The 18,666-nt window shown below is 51.3% G+C and overlaps 7 protein-coding genes and 1 non-coding gene across 8 annotated transcripts; 5 read left to right on the forward strand and 3 right to left on the reverse strand.

Moving 5' to 3' along the window:
- Window positions 1-194: 194 nt before the first annotated feature.
- Window positions 195-1,356, reverse strand: Aspvir_003448 (uncharacterized protein; the record flags this gene model as incomplete). The annotated part of the gene is made up of 2 exons (XM_043275031.1): window positions 195-1,277; window positions 1,324-1,356. The coding sequence occupies 2 exons, from the start codon at window positions 1,354-1,356 to the stop codon at window positions 195-197; spliced, it is 1,116 nt and encodes a 371-aa protein (XP_043130966.1).
- A 2,159-nt stretch (window positions 1,357-3,515) lies between these two features.
- Window positions 3,516-4,695, forward strand: Aspvir_003449 (uncharacterized protein; the record flags this gene model as incomplete). Its single annotated transcript, XM_043275032.1, has 2 exons — window positions 3,516-4,192; window positions 4,242-4,695. 2 exons carry the CDS (start codon window positions 3,516-3,518, stop codon window positions 4,693-4,695), a joined length of 1,131 nt encoding a protein of 376 aa, XP_043130967.1.
- A 291-nt stretch (window positions 4,696-4,986) lies between these two features.
- Window positions 4,987-5,983, forward strand: Aspvir_003450 (SDR family oxidoreductase; the record flags this gene model as incomplete). The annotated part of the gene is made up of 2 exons (XM_043275033.1): window positions 4,987-5,247; window positions 5,303-5,983. The coding sequence occupies 2 exons, from the start codon at window positions 4,987-4,989 to the stop codon at window positions 5,981-5,983; spliced, it is 942 nt and encodes a 313-aa protein (XP_043130968.1).
- Window positions 5,984-8,143: 2,160 nt separating this feature from the next.
- On the forward strand, window positions 8,144-9,094 carry Aspvir_003451 (basic helix-loop-helix domain-containing protein; the record flags this gene model as incomplete). The annotated part of the gene is made up of 2 exons (XM_043275034.1): window positions 8,144-8,428; window positions 8,483-9,094. The coding sequence occupies 2 exons, from the start codon at window positions 8,144-8,146 to the stop codon at window positions 9,092-9,094; spliced, it is 897 nt and encodes a 298-aa protein (XP_043130969.1).
- A 2,523-nt stretch (window positions 9,095-11,617) lies between these two features.
- On the forward strand, window positions 11,618-13,384 carry Aspvir_003452 (putative tannase; the record flags this gene model as incomplete). The annotated part of the gene is made up of 1 exon (XM_043275035.1): window positions 11,618-13,384. The coding sequence occupies one exon, from the start codon at window positions 11,618-11,620 to the stop codon at window positions 13,382-13,384; it is 1,767 nt and encodes a 588-aa protein (XP_043130970.1).
- A 152-nt stretch (window positions 13,385-13,536) lies between these two features.
- Window positions 13,537-13,625, reverse strand: Aspvir_003453. The gene has a single exon. It is a non-coding gene; the product is annotated as a tRNA-Phe (tRNA).
- Window positions 13,626-13,796: 171 nt separating this feature from the next.
- On the reverse strand, window positions 13,797-14,153 carry Aspvir_003454 (uncharacterized protein; the record flags this gene model as incomplete). Its single annotated transcript, XM_043275036.1, has 3 exons — window positions 13,797-13,836; window positions 13,889-13,994; window positions 14,054-14,153. The coding sequence occupies 3 exons, from the start codon at window positions 14,151-14,153 to the stop codon at window positions 13,797-13,799; spliced, it is 246 nt and encodes an 81-aa protein (XP_043130971.1).
- A 2,437-nt stretch (window positions 14,154-16,590) lies between these two features.
- Window positions 16,591-18,492, forward strand: Aspvir_003455 (S53 family peptidase; the record flags this gene model as incomplete). Its single annotated transcript, XM_043275037.1, has 3 exons — window positions 16,591-16,696; window positions 16,746-17,722; window positions 17,767-18,492. 3 exons carry the CDS (start codon window positions 16,591-16,593, stop codon window positions 18,490-18,492), a joined length of 1,809 nt encoding a protein of 602 aa, XP_043130972.1.
- Between the last annotated feature and the right edge of the window lie 174 nt (window positions 18,493-18,666).

The following is an 18,666-nucleotide window of genomic DNA, read 5'->3' on the forward strand; positions in this document are numbered from 1 at the left end:
CCTGCGCATCTAAGACATGAGGTTATGTTTAATTGTTGTCATGATGTTCCATATAAACCAAAATAAGCCATATGTTACTTAGTAAAGTCATTGATCACCTGTTCAGACTTATGCAGAACCAAAAGACCCAGTTACACTGGTCTATCCATCTTCCGATTTGCAGTCCTTGTGATCCATAAGATAACCACAAATCCTCAGGCCTGGAATGCTTCCTGCAGTTGCAAATCATATTTTTCCTTATCTTTAACCTTTTCATGCATAAAAGGAATCGCTCCTTCCCTCCAATAGTTCATGGTGATTCGGAAGAAGTCGCCGTCGTCGATATGTCCCTCCGCGAACCTTGTCTGAATTCGGTCGTAGAATAACTGGTGGATACCTAGAGGGCTTCGTAGACAGATGCTGTACCAGAAAGTTCTCGTCTTCCATCCGTTTTCCATGACTGATGAGAGTGATATGTGGCCGGCTTTGGCATGGAGTACTTCCTCTTGATCTCGTAGAATGCCCATAAATTCTTCGCGGACCTTGTTGTACAGCTCCAGGTCTATTTTGTCGACAGGCTGATTTGTCAGCCAGGTCGGAGGATGCAGCATTTCAATCGGACGCGAGCACGCCCATTCTAGGTCAATCACACATTTGATATTCCAGTTGTCGTCAACAAAAATATTACTTGGATGGAGGTCAGTCAGCTGAAGGATGAAAGGACCACGACGGAGTTCACGTTGAAAGAAATGGGCGAATATGGTTTTCATCATTGTCAAGGCCGTGACCTGGTAAATACAGTCCTTCAGATCCATGGCTGCATTAGGCTGATGTTGCATGCGGCTGTCGTGGCAGGCAAGAAGATCGACCACGTAAGAGTCAACCGTCGAATACGTGAAGCTCCGAGGCATATCTAGTGGGATATGCTCATTTTCAAGCTCGTGGATCTCGGAAGATAGAGGCCGATTTGACAAACTCAAGTAACCGCCGGCATCAATGACAAAAGATCCGATCCTCGGCAGCGGAACACGAGCAAGAGATAGAAGGATCTTGCTCAGATCTCGAAAGAGATTCTTTCGCAATCTTTCCTCGCCGTGTTTCTCGCTCCACGTGTTTGAAAGCATCTGGCCATCCTCGATGAAGTCTATCAGAAGATAGCCTGTTCCCAGATCATGAGGGATACGGTTAGGGTGAGGCACATAACGCGTCGGAGTTTGATACCCAAAGAATGCCAGCAGGCGACAGCGGAGCGAATGAATACATCGGGTAAAAAATGACATGTTCTCGACAGCCGTAAACTGCCCTGAGTTAGTGAATCTGCGACGTCTTAGCGTTCTGTCATACGTACACATTGCCCTGTTGATAGCCCGAACCCATATAGGCGTGGTATAGGGACGGAAGGGCACTCCTGCTGCAGCCATGCATATGTTCCGGCCTCGCAGCGAAGCTTCTCATCCGTATTTCCAGGTCGGAAAGCTTCACCAAGTCGATAAGGTAGCGGAAATCTGATTAGTATCCTTTTCTTAAGGGCTCGTCCAGATTTGCCGATGTGCACGGGAATACAAAGATTGAAGCTTCCATGTAGCCACTCATCTGGCTGGGAAACTTGACAAGCTTCCCCTGAGCGAAGATTAAGATGATGAGACACTATTGCCTCAATCAAGTGACGATGTTGATATACATGGTTGAGGAACTTGTTCCTCTGAGACACAAAAGTCAACTTATGGAGGATATTACTCTGATCTTCTTTGGCAGCAGAGTATGTAATCTCCTGTTGCAGAAGCTGAAGAGTTTTTGGCATCTCTGCTTCGTGATGGCAGTGAATTGTAGGGATCAGGGGTACTGTATGTGACCAGTTGGACAGAGCAAAGGGATATGCACGTGACAGTAATTGAAAAGCCTTGAGCCTTGGCAACCTTTCGGTGGTGCCTCAGGATGGAATATTAATGGGAATTCATCTGAGTACTCCGTATTAAGGGGGTTCTTCGGCCCTCAATGATAATGATGCACTGCGAGCTGCGCCAGTGATATCAGTCATATCACGGGGTCTAAATCTTCCTACTAAAATATAAGGCACGCTATGAATGCTACGCTTGGCTCCACAAGAACCACCTACCACCAACCCCCTACGTCGTTGCGAGTCGCGACTTGGCCAAAACTAAGCCTTCGCATTTGGGGTCGCGCTGCCATCTCAACGAAGACCGACATCTTAATAATGACTCCTCAAAAATTCGTATATCTCGTATTATCTACCATTTTGGAGGATTTAAATCTGAAAGAAAATTATACCAAAAATTACTCTCCGAATGACATTCGGGGATATTGATTAACTAATCATCTATATCAATAGATTATTTATTGTATGTAACAGAGACACCCGCAGCAAGGAGCCTGTGGGAATTGACTTCCCTCTGTACTTGATCTCAATTACCGCAACAGCCGGAGCCGCAAGTACTCCTGATGCAGTGGTATGAGGAGCGGTTTCGCCAGCATCAACCTGCATCTCTGAATCAGAACTAGGAAGATTTTTCTGCTCAGAGACATCAGCTTGAGAGAGTGAGAACGGGTTGCATGGGAGGCTGAGATAGTAGAAAGCGGAAGATCATGGTCATTTACTGAGAAGAATCAGCTGTCAGAGAATCAGGGAATAAGTCTAAGAGCTGTGAATAGAGCTGGTAAACAGTGGTAAATTATAAAAAAGTGAACGAAATCCAAGCTGAGAAGAGGACAAATACTGACGATGCAGGGAATTCATAATGGATTAGTAGAAAGATCGCACCAGCCCCCATCAGGCATCAGCACAACAACCTTCCTGTGGCTGTGGGCCGCACGCGTCGGCAGCTCCCGCAAGGTGGGGAGGCAACAGTAGATCCACAGGCTTTTTAGGGTCAGACGATTCTCGACCAGACCATGAGAAGTAAACACTAATGGACTCTGGCTGTGAGGTGTACTCCTGGGAATCCAAAGATGGGGCCGAAGACGGAACTGATGCTTGAATGAGGGAATGGAAGAAAACAAAGAGACGCATCAATAAATTAGGCAAGACTCGTGTGACCTGGGGGAGATTTATCTAACCAATGTTACAATCAGAAGTCAAGTCTACCAACACCCACCCCATCGTGATATACTTAATGACTGTATAAATAAGTTCATCATGCAGGTCTCTTTTCTATGTTCACATCCCTTTCGATAGGCTTCATGCTAGTTCTCCCCGGATCGTCGGCAATCAACCTCGTTTTTGTCAGTGCTAAATATGTCTCTCGCGTCCACGACACACAGACCCGATTTGTATTGACAATATTAGGGTCTTAATAACCGATCTCCAAGGCAGGTTACATGAACACGAAGAATTTTGGGTCTGAAATGAGCCCTATTGTGTTGATCCTCGTGTTCGCGTATCCGCAACAGGAACAACTCGTATCCAGCTAAACATAGTTCTGCCAAGAAAGAAGTCATTTCAACAAGCATCCATGCTACGACTATATAAGGGGTGATGGAAACTGCAGGAGTCAAGGTCGATGGTCTAACAACGCACCATGAAGTCCATCTTCGCCTTTACCAGTCTCCTCTCTCTCTTTCTCCCTACCATTGCCGCAGACCCCCGTCTCTGCACTAAAGGCAATGGCCCTCTCACGGCGTCAGCCTTTACCCTCCAACAGACCAATGACAACACGCACCTAGCCTCACTCTCTCATATATTCTCCTCTGCCGGCAAAAATGTCAGCATCCCTCATGTCCTTGACTCTGCCAACCGTGACCTTGCCGCGGGGAAGCCTCCCGTCGGGACGAGCCCCGTCGAAGCCTGGAAATGGAACTCCGGCGACATGGCGACTACCAAATGGGTACCTCAGGGGATCACCGGTTCCGCTGATGCCTCAGCCTCGGGAAAATGGGACGGCCGCGAGGTGTGGCTTGTTAGCTGGCACCGCGACGACGATAAAAGCGTGCGCGTGAGCTTTGTCGACCGCAAGACGCACAAGTACCGCCATGTGCTGCTGGTGGAGCCCACTGCCGACGATAACTTTGCTGCCGTGCCAGTCCATGCGGGCGGGATTGCATGGTACGGAGAGTGGTTGTATGTTGTGGATACGTCGCACGGGATCCGGGTGTTTGATCTGAGTAAAATCTGGCAGGTTGAGGATGGTGATGATGTTGGAAACAAGGGCGGAAAGTACTCTGCGGCGGGATACCTCTATGTCCTTCCTCAGATTCGGTACGTTGCTTTTTTGCTATGGTTGGATGATCGTTATTGACACCGACAGATCCTACAAATGGACACCGGGGTCCTCGTCTCCCTTCCGCTTCTCCTGGGTCTCTCTCGATCGCAGCGACAACACGCTGTTGGTTGGCGAGTTCATCAGCGACTCATCCAAAGACCCGATCCGTCTTGTGAAGTACCCACTCGACAGCAGCACCGGCAAGCTCAAGACCGATGACAAGAGCATTGTCACCGCCACATGGGCGTACTGTGCCGATTTCCTGCGCATGCAGGGCGGCTTCTCCTACGACAACACATTCTACCTCTCGCGCAGCAATGGACGGTCACCCAAAGCCGGGGATATGTTCAAGTGGAAGCCTGGAAAAGCAGCGGAATTGCGTAATGGATGGTTCATGGCGGGGAATGAGGATTTGAGCTATAACAAGGTGCGCAAGGAGTATTATACCGTGACGGAGTATGATGGGGAGCGATTCATTCTAGCCTATAACAAGATGTAGCCAGCGACTGTATTATATCATTGGTCCCTGAATGGATCATCCTTGGAGCATCACGATTTGTAATCCGCGACGGAACCATCATATCACAAGCAGACTGACAGCATCAAGACATCAGACATCAGCATTTGCACCAATGTATTATAGGAATTATCTCCAGACCATATATCCAGGCCATATCCTTGACTGCATACAAGAAAGCCAATTGTCCCAATTGATATATAACTAAGGTCCCTCAGCCCGACGATATCCACCACCACATTACATCATAGCCATCAACACAAACGCAACAAGATGAGCCAGAAAATCGGCATCTTCCCAGCCTCCGGAGGCCTAGGAACAAGCATCATCAACCACCTCGTCAAGCTCGTCCCCGCCTCACAGCTCATCCTCATCGCCCGCAACCCCGAAAAGCTAGCCTCGCTCTCCCGCGAGGGCGCAACAATCCGCCGAGCAGACTACGATGACCACGCAACACTCGAGCGCGTCTTCGACAACGTCGGCGTACTGATGCTGATCTCCTACGCCTCCTTCGAGATCCAACACCGCGTAGAGGTACGCCCCCCTCGACCTCAATCCTTTACTGAATGAGCTAACGCAAAACAACCAGGCCCACAAAGCCGCCATCGACGCCGCCCGCCGCAGCGGCGTCAAACACATCTTCTACTCCTCGCTCGCCTTCGCCGGCGACCTGGGCGAGTCCAGCCTCGCGCACGTCATGGGCGCCCACCTCGCGACGGAAAAGTACCTCGCCGAACTCCCCGGCCACTTCACCTACACCGCCATCCGCGAGGGCATCTACTCCGAGTCCTTCCCGATCTACACCGCGTGGTTCGACCTGCACAATCCAGTCGAGGAGATCACGATTCCGCACCCGGGGACGGGGCCGGGGGTGGCCTGGGCGAAACGCGACGAGCTGGGCGAGGCTACTGCCAAGATGGTATATGCGTATGCGAAGAACCCGTCTGGCTTCCCGTATCTTAATCGGGTGGTGCTGCTTTCTGGGCCGAGGGAGGTGAGTTTGCAGGAGACGGCGGAGATTCTGGGGCGGGCGGTTGGGAAGCCTGTGCGGATCCGGGAGATCACGGTGGAGGAGTATGTGGCGTTGCCGCAGATTAGGGATAAACATACGTACCGCGGGGTGAATCTCTCGAGGGAGTGGGCGACGGCGTGGGAGGCGATCCGGGCGGGGGAGACGGCGGTTGTATCGCCTGTTCTGGGGGAGATTCTGGGGAGGGAGCCGGAGGATTTTGAGACTACCATTCAGGGGTTGGTTAAGGGTAGACAGTAGACCTGCAAAACACTCGGTGCTAGTTGGACTTTCTTCAGGGATATGGTTTCTGAGCAGTCGTCCTCGGGTCAATATCGCATCTGCCAGCTCCGATGCCTTGCAGTGCTTCTGTGGGCTAGCTAAAGGAAACCCCTTATTGCATAGACTCACTTGCATCTTAAGCACTGGTGACTAGCGACTCAATTTTACCTGATACGGCATCCACGTTCATAGTGCTGAATGAGGGAACACCAGGGATCATCACATGACAGCCGAGTAACAGCTCAAGACTACTGAAGTATCAGCATGGCCATTGAGGGGGTAGAGAATTGTCTCTTTTAGTGATCAAGCATTACTCGGTATACCATACTACCATGCACAAGCCGAAGTGATGCTGAAGCCTGAAGAAGCCAACTAACCGATAGGGCTGAGCAATGCATGTGAGCCAGCCTGAATCCTAGCCGCACCATGGCAGATATACATGTCCAGGATACATTTCTTTCCAGCTTTGCTATCCCGGCATGTTACACATGTTCCTCAACGCAAGGCAAGGTCACGCGCCCACTCACAAATTTCTCGGACGAGATACTCGGAATCAACGCAGAAAGATCACCTTACTCTACAACATCCAGATCCGACGCATCACTTGTAGGATGAATCATGTAGCTGTATCACACGACCCTGATCGAACCCACGGGCTCAACCTTACCAGCCACGGCACGGTAACCTCACGCCGCTGACGCACCAGGTACCGGATGGGTCCTCGCAATCAGAGATCCGGGATCACACCACCGAGTGGCATGCAGCTAGACCCTTGAGGCCCGGCATCCGTGCCGGCTCGGTTACTGGGCCGTGTATCATTGTCTGGTTGACACTACAGCCACACTACGGTAGTCTACCAAGTAGTGCTGGCGGATACACCCGAGCAAATTCTAAAAATGAAGGCAATTGGGCTGGTAATTGGAATTGCCCCTGGTGTTATTGGTTGTTTTCTGATGGATCTATCGTCAACGGCGTCGGTTGGCTATCTGGATTCTGGGGTACCGAACCCACTAGGTACAGGTATCTACCGATAGAGCACGAGAGCTAGACATAGGTACGACTACAGAGTGAAGAAGCCGTGCAGAATGCACAATGAATTGGAGAGTCAGACGTGACAATTTGCTAGACTAGGGGGATTCGAGGGCTCTCGCGACACTTGTTTATATTGTATTGTACTTGCGTTGCTAGGTATATTAGATAGATTCTTATACCTTCTGTATAAGATAGGATCCACGTCTATCGATATGCATTGAGATCTCTCACAGCTTCTGTCCAGCTGTCCAGAAAGTACCTATCTGTCGGATTGATGAAGCTCAAGTACAAGGCCTTGGACAGGATAAAATCATACCCGCCACCTGGATTAAGGCAATAGAAACAATAGCGCAACGACATTGGCTGGATGCTCTGAATCCGTACGTATTCTGATAACCGTATTGTATTGCTACTTGCATGCCAGCAGGAATAATACCCGTATTCAGCAGACATACCGGCCGTAGACTCGGGGCCGAGACAACCGCTGGTGACGAGTTTCAGCCGAAGCATCTTGGCAATGGCCCTATTCGAGGTTAGTGCGGTAACGGCCCAAGGCACCAAGGCACTAGTCTAGGTAACCATCGATCTTCCGTTTTCTCCCTTGATCCAACGGTCGTGGTGCAGCTGCTCGTCCACTCATTTTCGCCCGTTGACTTTTTTTGCATCCACTGTGCGGTTATCATCGTTCAGCCACTGTGGTACTTTCGATCTCTGACATCTGGACCGGTCACCTCTGACGTCGTGGTCTTTTTGTCTTTTTGTCTTTATGCAAGGAGATGGTCCTGATTTCAACGGCCCTCATCGGAGCCCACCGATGCTGGAATGCCCTASATCCGGCTGGGGTGATCACGGTTGCGCGTCACCGGCGACAGGTGGATTGCCAGACAAGCGAATCACCTCTAGCTCTGGCGACTTCTCGGCGTGGATCACGGAAAATATTCAATTGTGCACGGGCTTTATATATCTCCCGGTGCAGCCTTCCGACCTGAATTATCTTCTTCAGATCCACGGTCAGAGCTCCTGAACACAATTCGATATTTATATTTCCGCCTCCAGCTACGATCACATCCCTTTCTACACCGTACTCAACTAGCATCATCACCTGCCATGGCATACAACAGACCTGATGCCTCGACGGCATTCACCTTTGACAACGACGACCGCTTTGTCAACCAACAACCCAAAGGCCCCGATCCATTGTCGGCCAATTGGAGTTATGACAGCGCCATCGATCTGTTTTCGCTGAACACCATGCTTCCCGAGACCTTCCCTCTCGATATCCCCAATGATATGCTGCTCGATCCCAAGGATTTCCCTGTGGATCTGTTCGCTCCCCCGGCAGATATCAGCGGATTTGCAATCTCTCACTCTGGCGAGGACTCTCTCTCATCGGTATGTTCTCATATTACTGCCATGTTTACAAACTTACTGACAAGGACAATCCAGGATCTGGAAAGCGACGATCAACCATGGTCGCCAGCCTGCCGTGTCTCATCACTCGACTCGGCCACGATAGACGCCCCCGCTGTCTCGCCACGCACAAGTGAAAAGCCAACAACCCGCCGCAGAACGACCACCCAAAAACGCGAACAAGCTACCCGCTGGTCCTCCAGCCCTGAAATGACGCCGCAAGAATACCCCGTCACATCACAGGCCACCGCCTCTCCCGCTCCTGCACCCGTCTCTCCCCCTGCGGCCTCAACCTCCCGCAAGAACTCGCGCAGTCTCTCCACCGACTCGCAAACAGCAACAGGCCGCAACGCCGCCAAGCGGGCTGCCCACAACATCATCGAGAAGCGGTACCGCACCAACATGAACGCCAAGTTCGTCGCCCTGGAAAAAGCCATGTACGGCAGCCGGGTCCAAAAACCCACCAAGGGCGGGTCGGGGCCCGCCTCGCTGAAGAAGTCGGAGATCCTGACCAATGCCATCGCGTACATGCAGGAGCTGCAGGACGAGAACGCCGCGCTGCAGAAGGAGCTGGCGCTTCTGAAACAGAACCTGCTCCCGGGCGGGCTGTGGCGACATAACAAGGAGAGCGACAGGTTTCGCACGTAGCGAATCATATCCATCCTCTTCTTACGATCGCTGTATACTATAATGCCTTGACTTTATTAATTGGGCTACTCTCCTATCGGTGGCGCTGGGATTCCTTGACTAGTTAATATACCCAAAAGTTCTTATGCAGTTAGTGTACTGTTCGTACGAATGCTACCTTCGATGTACGCAGTAGTACCTAAGTGGAGTCCAACCTTAATCCCAGACATGAGCGAATTATCATAACCACTCCCTTCTTCGTAGCCTGTCAGAAAATAACGCTAGCCTATTTTAGCTCATCTCCGCCCAGGCACCCCGAAGCTAATATATTAGACAGTTGAATGAAAGTACTTTTATGCAGGTGAATGTAACGCAATCACCCTCCATGCAGATCACTCCGCACCCTATGGCGGATCTAGACCAGTCCTATCCAACTCGTACCAAGTAGGAAGGACCTTTGGTTCCTGGTTGGGGCGACCGTTCGACAAGGATACTGACTTGGCATATGGGTTGAGGAATCTCCCTCGTCAATTTACCCTGTGAGGGCAACAGATACCTGCTCGACTGGGTTTTTGTTCCTTGTCCTTGACTACAGGGTTAGGGGTTAGGACTGGGTACGAGTAAAGAGGTGTTCTTCACATGAATGTGTGCATAAGTACGTTGTGTTGTGTTGTGGCGGGTAGAGTCGGGATCTGCCGATTAATCCCTGCTGTTTGTGTTGCCTTTGCGTTTGTGGCTATTGATGAACGTGGATGCGAGGCGAAGGCGACTGATGCTGATGTGATATAGCTGTACTTTATTCTTCATCCGCCAATAATGTGGCAGTGATCGCGCTGAAATGAAGATCAGATCGACGTTGGACTTGGTCGAGGGGTACCTTCACCAAAACATCCGCAGCTGTCAATGACAGGTTGCCGTTCGTCTCAATTGAGTGACTTTGAGGATTACTTGGAACCAGGGTTGCAGGGGTCGATGATACTACCTTCGGACAGCACTAACCTTCAACCATGTAGGGCGCACAGACCCTTGGACCCTACCTGCTTTCTCGATCGTGTGTCGGAAGCTTCAAGAACATGTCGTATGTATAGTGTATGCGGCCCTGGGTGCAGTGGTCAATGCATGAAGAGATAGGTTGAGTAAAGGGGCATGTGCGACTGCAGCAGAGGGCAGTGCCTGCGTGTGCTAAAAGATCGGCCTGGGAAGATTGTATTTCTGCGATGACCAGTACGCGCAGGGCCCGCGGGCTGGAAGGTATGAGGTTGACACGATATTTGCTAGGTTCTTTGCCTTATGCGAGGGTCAAAGTGTTAGTATCTGGTCGAGCTGAGGGCATTCAGTCAACGAGGTTACTATGCCAGTTATAAGTCAGCGTTCCGCTCATGTGCAGCATTTTGAGTGCCTCACATGCACCGGAGAGGCGAGTTTCCTCAGGAGAAATAAAGTCATCCACGGGCAGTAATCAGCATCCAGAACGAAACAAACAATGTCAGGATCAGTCAGGGTGGGGTCAGACATCGGTGCTTGGACCGGTCTGTGTGATAAAACTGAGATAGMAGTAGTTGATGCCCCGGCATCACTGAGGCTGTGCAAGGACGATTCAGCTAGAATGATCACAAATGCAACCACCTTGTCAGCTTGAACAGCTATCAACCATCATCATCGTCTCTTGCAGCTTTATATCTCTAACCTGGACTTATCGACTTATCGAGAAGCTAGGAGAATCAATAATGGTGCACCGGAGTCCGGACACCAGAAGGACCCTACACTCAGGAGCTGAGGAGATGAGGAGACCCAGCTCTCAAGAATAAGCATAGATTGATAATATCAGCCCCACTAATGTCAACAACCTTTCTATTCAAGCATTTCAAGGCATCGATGGAAGGTTAAATTTCGTTAGCTTCACGAGGCTATTCTCGTCGGGCCGGTATCTCAACTGCCGCGTCATCTTCAGTGGCTTTGCGAAAGCCAATGACGCGGCCGGTCTGTCCCACAGCACTTGATCTGCGCAGCGTTCAAGTCTTCAGGCAGGCAGCCAGACTGCAGCCTTGAAGAACACCGCTTGAGATGATAAAATCCCCACAATTCTTCACCTCCCACCGGATACGACTTTATCCGAAATCGCATCCATTCTATGTTGGTGGGAAACCAGTACCCCTGGTCCAAGATCTGACGCGGGAACGGCTCTTAGTCCCGCATCTACCTGCTTAAGCTTCCATGGTATACGTACATCAGCATCCTGAAAGATTATGAAAGATGCTCTGAATGCTTGTATTTCGTCAATTAATGTGTTCCAGGTCCGTCGCGGGTCTTGCCCTAAGCGTAGACTTACGTACTCGTGCGGCATCCATAAACAGATGACGACGACAATGAGGGCTCAGCCTTGTTCTCAGCTAACCTGAGATGGGTTCAGTATCTAATGAATAGGCATGATCTGCATGAGCTTGGGGTGAGCTACTTCATATAAAGCCCCTATCACCATGCCCATATTCGACAGCTCTCCATTCATTGATCCACCACTCATTCCTGTCATTCTTAACTCCCATTATGCGTTCCTCCCACGGCGCAGCTGTTGCTGCTCTGGCAGCGGCAGCCAACGCTGCATCTCTCGCCGATGTCTGCACTGTCTCCAAGGTGCGGTCCGCCCTTCCTTCGAACGGAACTCTTCTCGGTATCAACCTGATTCCTTCCGCCGTGACTGCGAGCGCGGTCTACAACTCTACCTCTAGCGGCGGCATGGGTGGCATGGGTAGCTCCAGCAGTGCCAACTACCCGTACTGCAATGTGACGGTCGCCTACACTCACACTGGTAAAGGCGACAAGGTGGTTGTCAAGTATGCCTTCCCCCAGCCTTCCGACTTCAAGAACCGGTTCTACGTTGCCGGCGGTGGTGGCTACTCCCTCTCCTCCGATGCCACTGGCGGTCTGGAGTACGGTGCGGCGTCTGGTGCCACCGATGCGGGTTACGATGCCTTTAGCTACAGCTACGACGAGGTGGTTCTCTACGGCAACGGATCGATCAACTGGGACGCCACGTACATGTTCGCCTACCAGGCCCTGGGTGAGATGACCACTCTCGGCAAGACATTGACCAGAAATTTCTACGGCCTGTCCAGCGATGCCAAGGTCTACACCTATTACGAAGGATGCTCCGACGGTGGACGTGAAGGAATGAGCCAGGTTCAGCGCTACGGCGATCTTTACGACGGCGCCATCACCGGTGCCCCAGATTTCCGCTACGCCCAGCAGCAGGTCAACCACGTCTTTCCCTCGGTTGTCGAGACGACTCTTGACTACTACCCTCCACCTTGCGAACTGGCCAAGATCGTCAACGCCACCATCGAGGCCTGTGACCCTCTCGACGGCCGCACTGATGGTGTTGTCTCCCGCACCGACCTCTGCAAACTTCACTTTGATCTTTCGAAGATCGTCGGTGAGCCGTACTATTGCGCAGGGGTGACGAGCACCTCGCTCGGCTTCGGCTTCAGCAAGCGCCAAGCCCCGGGCAGCACGACCAGCTACCAGCCTGCGCAGAACGGCACCGTCACCAAGGAGGGTGTGGCTGTCGCCAAGGCCATCTACGACGGGCTGCACAACACCCAGGGCGAGCGCGCCTACCTCTCCTGGCAGATTGCCTCGGAATTCTCCGACGCGACCACCGAGTGGAACAACGACACCGGCTCCTGGGAGCTTAGCATCCCGTCCACCGGCGGTGAATTCGTGACCAAGTTCGTCCAGCTCCTGGATCTCGACAACCTGTCCACCCTGGACAATGTCACGTACGACACCCTCGTCGAATGGATGAACACCGCCATGTTTCGCTACCTGGACAGCCTGCAGACCATCGTGCCGGACCTTACCACCTTCAAGTCCTCAGGCGGCAAGCTGCTGCACTACCATGGTGAATCCGACCCCAGTATCCCCGCCGCGTCGTCCGTGCACTACTGGCAGTCTGTGCGCTCGATCATGTACCCCGGTGTGTCGGCCTCGAAGAGTCTGGAGGACCTCCAGGAGTGGTACCAGTTTTATCTTATCCCCGGTGCGGCGCACTGCGGTACCAACTCCCTGCAGCCCGGTCCTTACCCGGAGAACAACATGAACATCATGATCGACTGGGTGGAGAAGGGCGTGCGGCCGACCCGGCTGAACACCACGGTGTCCTCTGGCGACTACGCCGGCGAGACCCAGATGCTCTGCCAGTGGCCTACCCGTCCTCTGTGGAAGAACAGCTCGACCTTTGACTGTGTCAATGACGAGAAGTCGATCGAGAGCTGGACCTACACCTTCCCTGCCTTTAAGGTTCCAGTCTACTGATCGTTTGCAGGACATTTTTATTCTTCACTCGAATCACTCCTTCTACTGGCATGTAGCATTGGATTTAGTTAATGAATCATTTAGTTGGCATAATACAAATTATTGTAAAAAAAATAAATTAAATAAAAATATAAAAAAATAAAAAAAGAAATTGGGGTGAGCCGGGATTGAACCGGCGACCTTACGATTAAGTGACTGAGTAACTTCAGTCGTACGCTACTCCCAGCTGAGCTATCACCCCATTTGATAGTAGAGGGTGGAAAGTAAAGTATCATAAAGGGAGATACAGCTTTCAATCACATTACCAATAATGTAAGGCCAACAAAGTATCAAACACAAGGTAAATAAATGAAATTATTTTCATAAGAAATCAAGAATATTTCATATACAATTCATGTTTCAAAACAGGAAATCACTCCCTCTTGTCCAAACTCTCCCCATTCGACATTCTCCTGTACCACATCAGCTCTAGCCTCTATCCCAGACCCAAATTAGGAGACAAACCTCTGGAACTCCTCAATATCCCTCGCCATGTTCCCCGCGCCACTACTCCTCCGATCAGGATGATCATTATGCGACTGCCCGAAATTCCCGAGTAGCTCGTTGATCTCTGTCATCGACATCGTCAGCGTCTCCATGCGTAATGCACACACAAGGAAAGGAACATACCCTGCTGAGTCTGATGATGGCGCTGCTCAGCCTCCTCTTTCTGAGCGAGGGACTTTCTGCGGTCGTGTTTGAGGTGGCCGTGTTTCTGGAGGAGGTCCATTGTATTGTATCTTGTTTCTTTTTCTTGTATGTGGTTGTACAGAGATACCTTAGTTGTAGGTGGATAGATGATGTGATGATGGGATATGGCCGGGGTAGGGGTGAGGTATTTTATTTTTATATATGCATCAGTGTTGAGGAATAATTACATCATGATCTACATCTAGATACTCTTCAGAGAGAAGGGAGTATGGCACCTCTTTCTTGTTGAGGAATTGATGTGGACTGGTTGGATGTGCGTGGCGTGCGTCATAGTTTAGTGACTCTGGCGGATGCGGGGGTGGCCAAGCGGGCAACAGCTCACGAGGATAGATAGATCTAGGTACGGAGTACGGAGTAGATGCTGAGTATGTGGCTGTGCGTTTGTACTGTATTATAGACGATAAGGTATGCCTGTTGTGTATCATGGCTGAGGATATCCCGGTAACAGGGGTATGTACCAGCCGGTCGGGTCCAGTGCTGAAGCTGTCCATCTGCGCTACAACGAGTATCTGTCATCGGATAAGCATCGCGATAGAAATAAGGATACTTACATGGAGAATGACAGCTTCATGAGTCAATGATGGCATACGCAAGCGCCGAGTTGATATTTGGGTAGACGTAGTCTGAGCCACGCGAAGACGCAATCTTCAGGCCTCAGCCTCAGCCTCAGCCAACAGATGAACATTGACTGTATCATGATCCAAGTCAAGAAATTCTGGCTATTTCTGATACATCCCTTTCGTCCGGTTTATGTTGAGGACTAGTCAGTGCTTTGGTCGATTCTTGACATTGATGCAAGACCGAGCAAGTCAGTAAGACATTTATCAGGTACTGCAGTAGTGGTTTTCTACAAAGTGTTCTGCACGTAGATGTGGTATGATGCATAGAGACTATGTCATCGTTATGCACTCAATGTAGCCTTGACTTAGTGTCCATTAACGCTATGGATGAGCTTTGATGCTTGATATCAATCTGCCATATTGACCATCATTATGATCAATATCTGGTTCCAGGGGAGATAAGAGAGGTAAATATAAAGAGAGTTGAACACAACCTTGGGCCGGTTTTCTGGGGTACGGTTACACGTGGTATAGCTGGTCCGGAGTCCATTCTGAATTCCAGAGTACGTAACCTCCATATGCAAGCCAGAAATATCACATGTTGTGCACTCTGTGCTATTGACTCGGAGATATATATTTGTTACTGATTATGCTACTGCGGACTAAGTTACATATAACTGTTCAGAAGCTGATTCCGCCAAGTTCATGTGATACCGCTTGGTTGCCAAGAAAGGAGCAAAAGAACTTAATCCAAAAAGCAAAATAGCAAAGTCTAATGGAGACGATGCCATTGTCTAATGCCAAGCTCATTAAGAAAGTCCCTTGTCTAGCGGAGGCAAGCTACGGCAAGCCTCAATCACTCGTGCTTGTAGCGACCAAGCTGAGGGCGAGATATTGGCAGAGGACAAAGAACAGACCAATGATAGGCATATTCATCAATCTTCTCCCTATCAGCATCGTCTTATCGGCCATGTTTGATTGTCGTGTTGGATAATGGATACTACCTACCTACTCCATCTTCATCCTGCAATTGGCGAGACGGACCTTGCCGACAATGCAACTGTGGGCGGAGTAATGGAGTTCGGTTCCTGTTTGACTCTGGACCGAGGTAGATACGAACTGAAGGCGTTCTGCAAAGTAAGGATTGTATTCCTCATAACAGCAATAATAGCTGTTGACAGTTCAATAATTGATTTCGCTGTCAATACCACACTGGACCAAGAGTGTACGAACAAGGGATTGGTGTGCCTGGCAGCCTGACTCATGCAGCCTGACTCATGGGCGAGCTGTCTTGGCGGATTCTCGAGTTTCAAGGTTCAAGTAACTTTCAGGATCAACAAACAATTGCTATTAGAATCGGGCAAGCTACTTCCACATCACGCAATTCCTTCGTTCATCTTCCTCAATTCAGTAGATGACAAGTCGTACATGGAATCCCCGCACATGCTTATTATCTGCTATCTATCTACCCTGCGTATTCAATCTCTAGGACCAGTCCTAGCCGAAATGAGTCTGCCCCCGAGTGGAGCTCTCCTGACGATCCCCTCCCTGATAAGCCAGCCTCCAAGACACCAAGACCACCCCCTCGCGCCATGTAACTCTTCTGCAGGACCGCCGGAATTCCCGCCAGGGCACATCCAATCGAAAGGCCATCATGTCCTGGATCCAGCAGGACCCCGTCGGTCCTCCGATTTGTTCAGGCTCTCCATGGAGCTGTCCACCGTCGCTGTCCTCTGTAGGAAGTTAGGAACAGATACGCAGCTTGCAGGTGATGAGATGCAGTCGATCAGTGATCGGCCACGTTATAAATATCCTACCACCTCAATCCTCACTGACGCTCTTCGCCCTCACTTCCCCCATCCATTCTCCTCAATCTGTCCATAGACAGGCAGCGACATGTTTTCGTCACTCTTGAACCGTGGAGCTCTGCTCGCGGTTGTTTCTCTCCTGTCCTCTTCCGTTGCCGCCGAGGTTTTTGAGAAGCTGTCCACTGTGCCACAAGGTTTGTCCCCCGTATCACTACCTAAGAGGAGACGAGACTGACAAAACAGGATGGAAATACTCCCACACCCCAAGTGACAGCGATTCCATTCGCCTGCAGATCGCCCTGCAGCAACATGACGTCGAAGGTTTCGAGACCGCCCTCCTGGAAATGTCCGATCCGTACCACGCAAACTACGGCAAACACTTTCAAACTCACGACGAGATGAAGCGGATGCTGCTGCCCACCCAGGAGGCTGTCGAGTCCGTCCGTGGCTGGCTGGAGTCCGCTGGAGTTACGGATATTGAGGAGGATGCAGACTGGATCAACTTCCGCACAACCGTTGGCGTGGCCAATGATCTGCTCGATGCCGACTTCAAGTGGTACGTGAACGAGGTGGGCCACATTGAGCGTCTGAGGACCCTGGCATACTCCCTCCCCCAGTCGGTCGCATCGCACGTCAACATGGTCCAGCCCACCACGCGTTTCGGACAAATCAAGCCTAACCGGGCGACCATGCGCGGTCGGCCCGCGCAGGTGGATGCGGACATCCTGTCGGCGGCCATCCAAGCCGGCAACACCTCCACTTGCGATCAGGTCATTACCCCTCAATGCCTCAAGGATCTGTACAACATCGGCGACTACAAGGCCGACCCCAAAGGGGGCAGCAAGGTCGCTTTTGCCAGTTTCCTGGAGGAATACGCCCGCTATGACGATCTGGCCAAGTTCGAGGAGAAGCTGGCCCCGTATGCCATTGGGCAGAACTTTAGCGTCATCCAGTACAACGGCGGTCTGAACGACCAGAACTCCGCCAATGACAGTGGTGAGGCCAATCTCGACCTGCAGTACATCGTTGGTGTCAGCTCCCCCATTCCTGTCACCGAGTTCAGCACCGGTGGCCGGGGTCTTCTCGTTCCGGACCTGAGCCAGCCCGACCCCAACGACAACAGCAACGAGCCTTATCTGGAATTCCTGCAGAATGTGTTGAAGATGGACCAGGACAAGCTTCCTCAGGTCATTTCCACCTCCTATGGCGAGGATGAGCAGGTATGTCAGCTTTCCATAGCATATTACTAAACTGACGTTGTTAGACCATTCCTGAAAAATACGCTCGCTCGGTCTGCAACCTGTACGCTCAGCTAGGCAGCCGCGGCGTTTCGGTCATCTTTTCCTCTGGCGACTCCGGTGTTGGCGCGGCTTGCTTGACCAACGACGGCACCAACCGCACCCACTTCCCTCCCCAGTTCCCTGCGGCCTGCCCATGGGTGACCTCGGTGGGTGGCACGACCAAGACTCAACCCGAGGAGGCCGTGTACTTTTCGTCCGGCGGTTTCTCCGACTTGTGGGAGCGTCCTTCGTGGCAGGACTCGGCGGTCCAGCGCTATCTCAACAAGCTTGGCCCTCGCTACAAGGGCCTGTACAACCCCAAGGGCCGTGCCTTCCCCGATGTTGCTGCTCAGGCCGAGAACTACGCCGTGTTCGACAAGGGGGCGCTGCACCAGTTTGACGGAACCTCTTGCTCGGCTCCCACCTTCAGCGCTATCGTCGCTTTGCTGAACGATGCTCGCCTGCGCGCTCGCAAGCCCGCCATGGGTTTCCTGAACCCCTGGCTGTATAGCAAGGCCAGCAAGGGATTGAACGATATCGTCAACGGAGGCAGCAAGGGCTGTGATGGTCGCAACCGATTCGGGGGTACTCCCAATGGCAGTCCCGTGGTGCCATATGCCAGCTGGAATGCCACGGAAGGCTGGGACCCGGTCACTGGACTAGGTACTCCTAACTTTGGCAAGCTCCTGTCTCTTGCTATGCGGAGATAGTCCGGCATTTTTTTCGGAGAAATACAAACATGAATGACTTTTCTTGCACGTATGATATCAAAGTTGTATACTGTGTAGAACAAACGATTGGTTACAGCCCGAGTTCATATTAATGAGGCTGAAAACACCAAGCGAAGAGAGTCGGTGGGTTGTCGACGATCGACGCCCGACCTC

The sequence above is a fragment of the Aspergillus viridinutans genome (genome assembly GCF_018404265.1).
Source record: "Aspergillus viridinutans IFM 47045 DNA, scaffold_15, whole genome shotgun sequence".
Taxonomy (NCBI): Eukaryota; Fungi; Ascomycota; class Eurotiomycetes; order Eurotiales; family Aspergillaceae; genus Aspergillus; species Aspergillus viridinutans.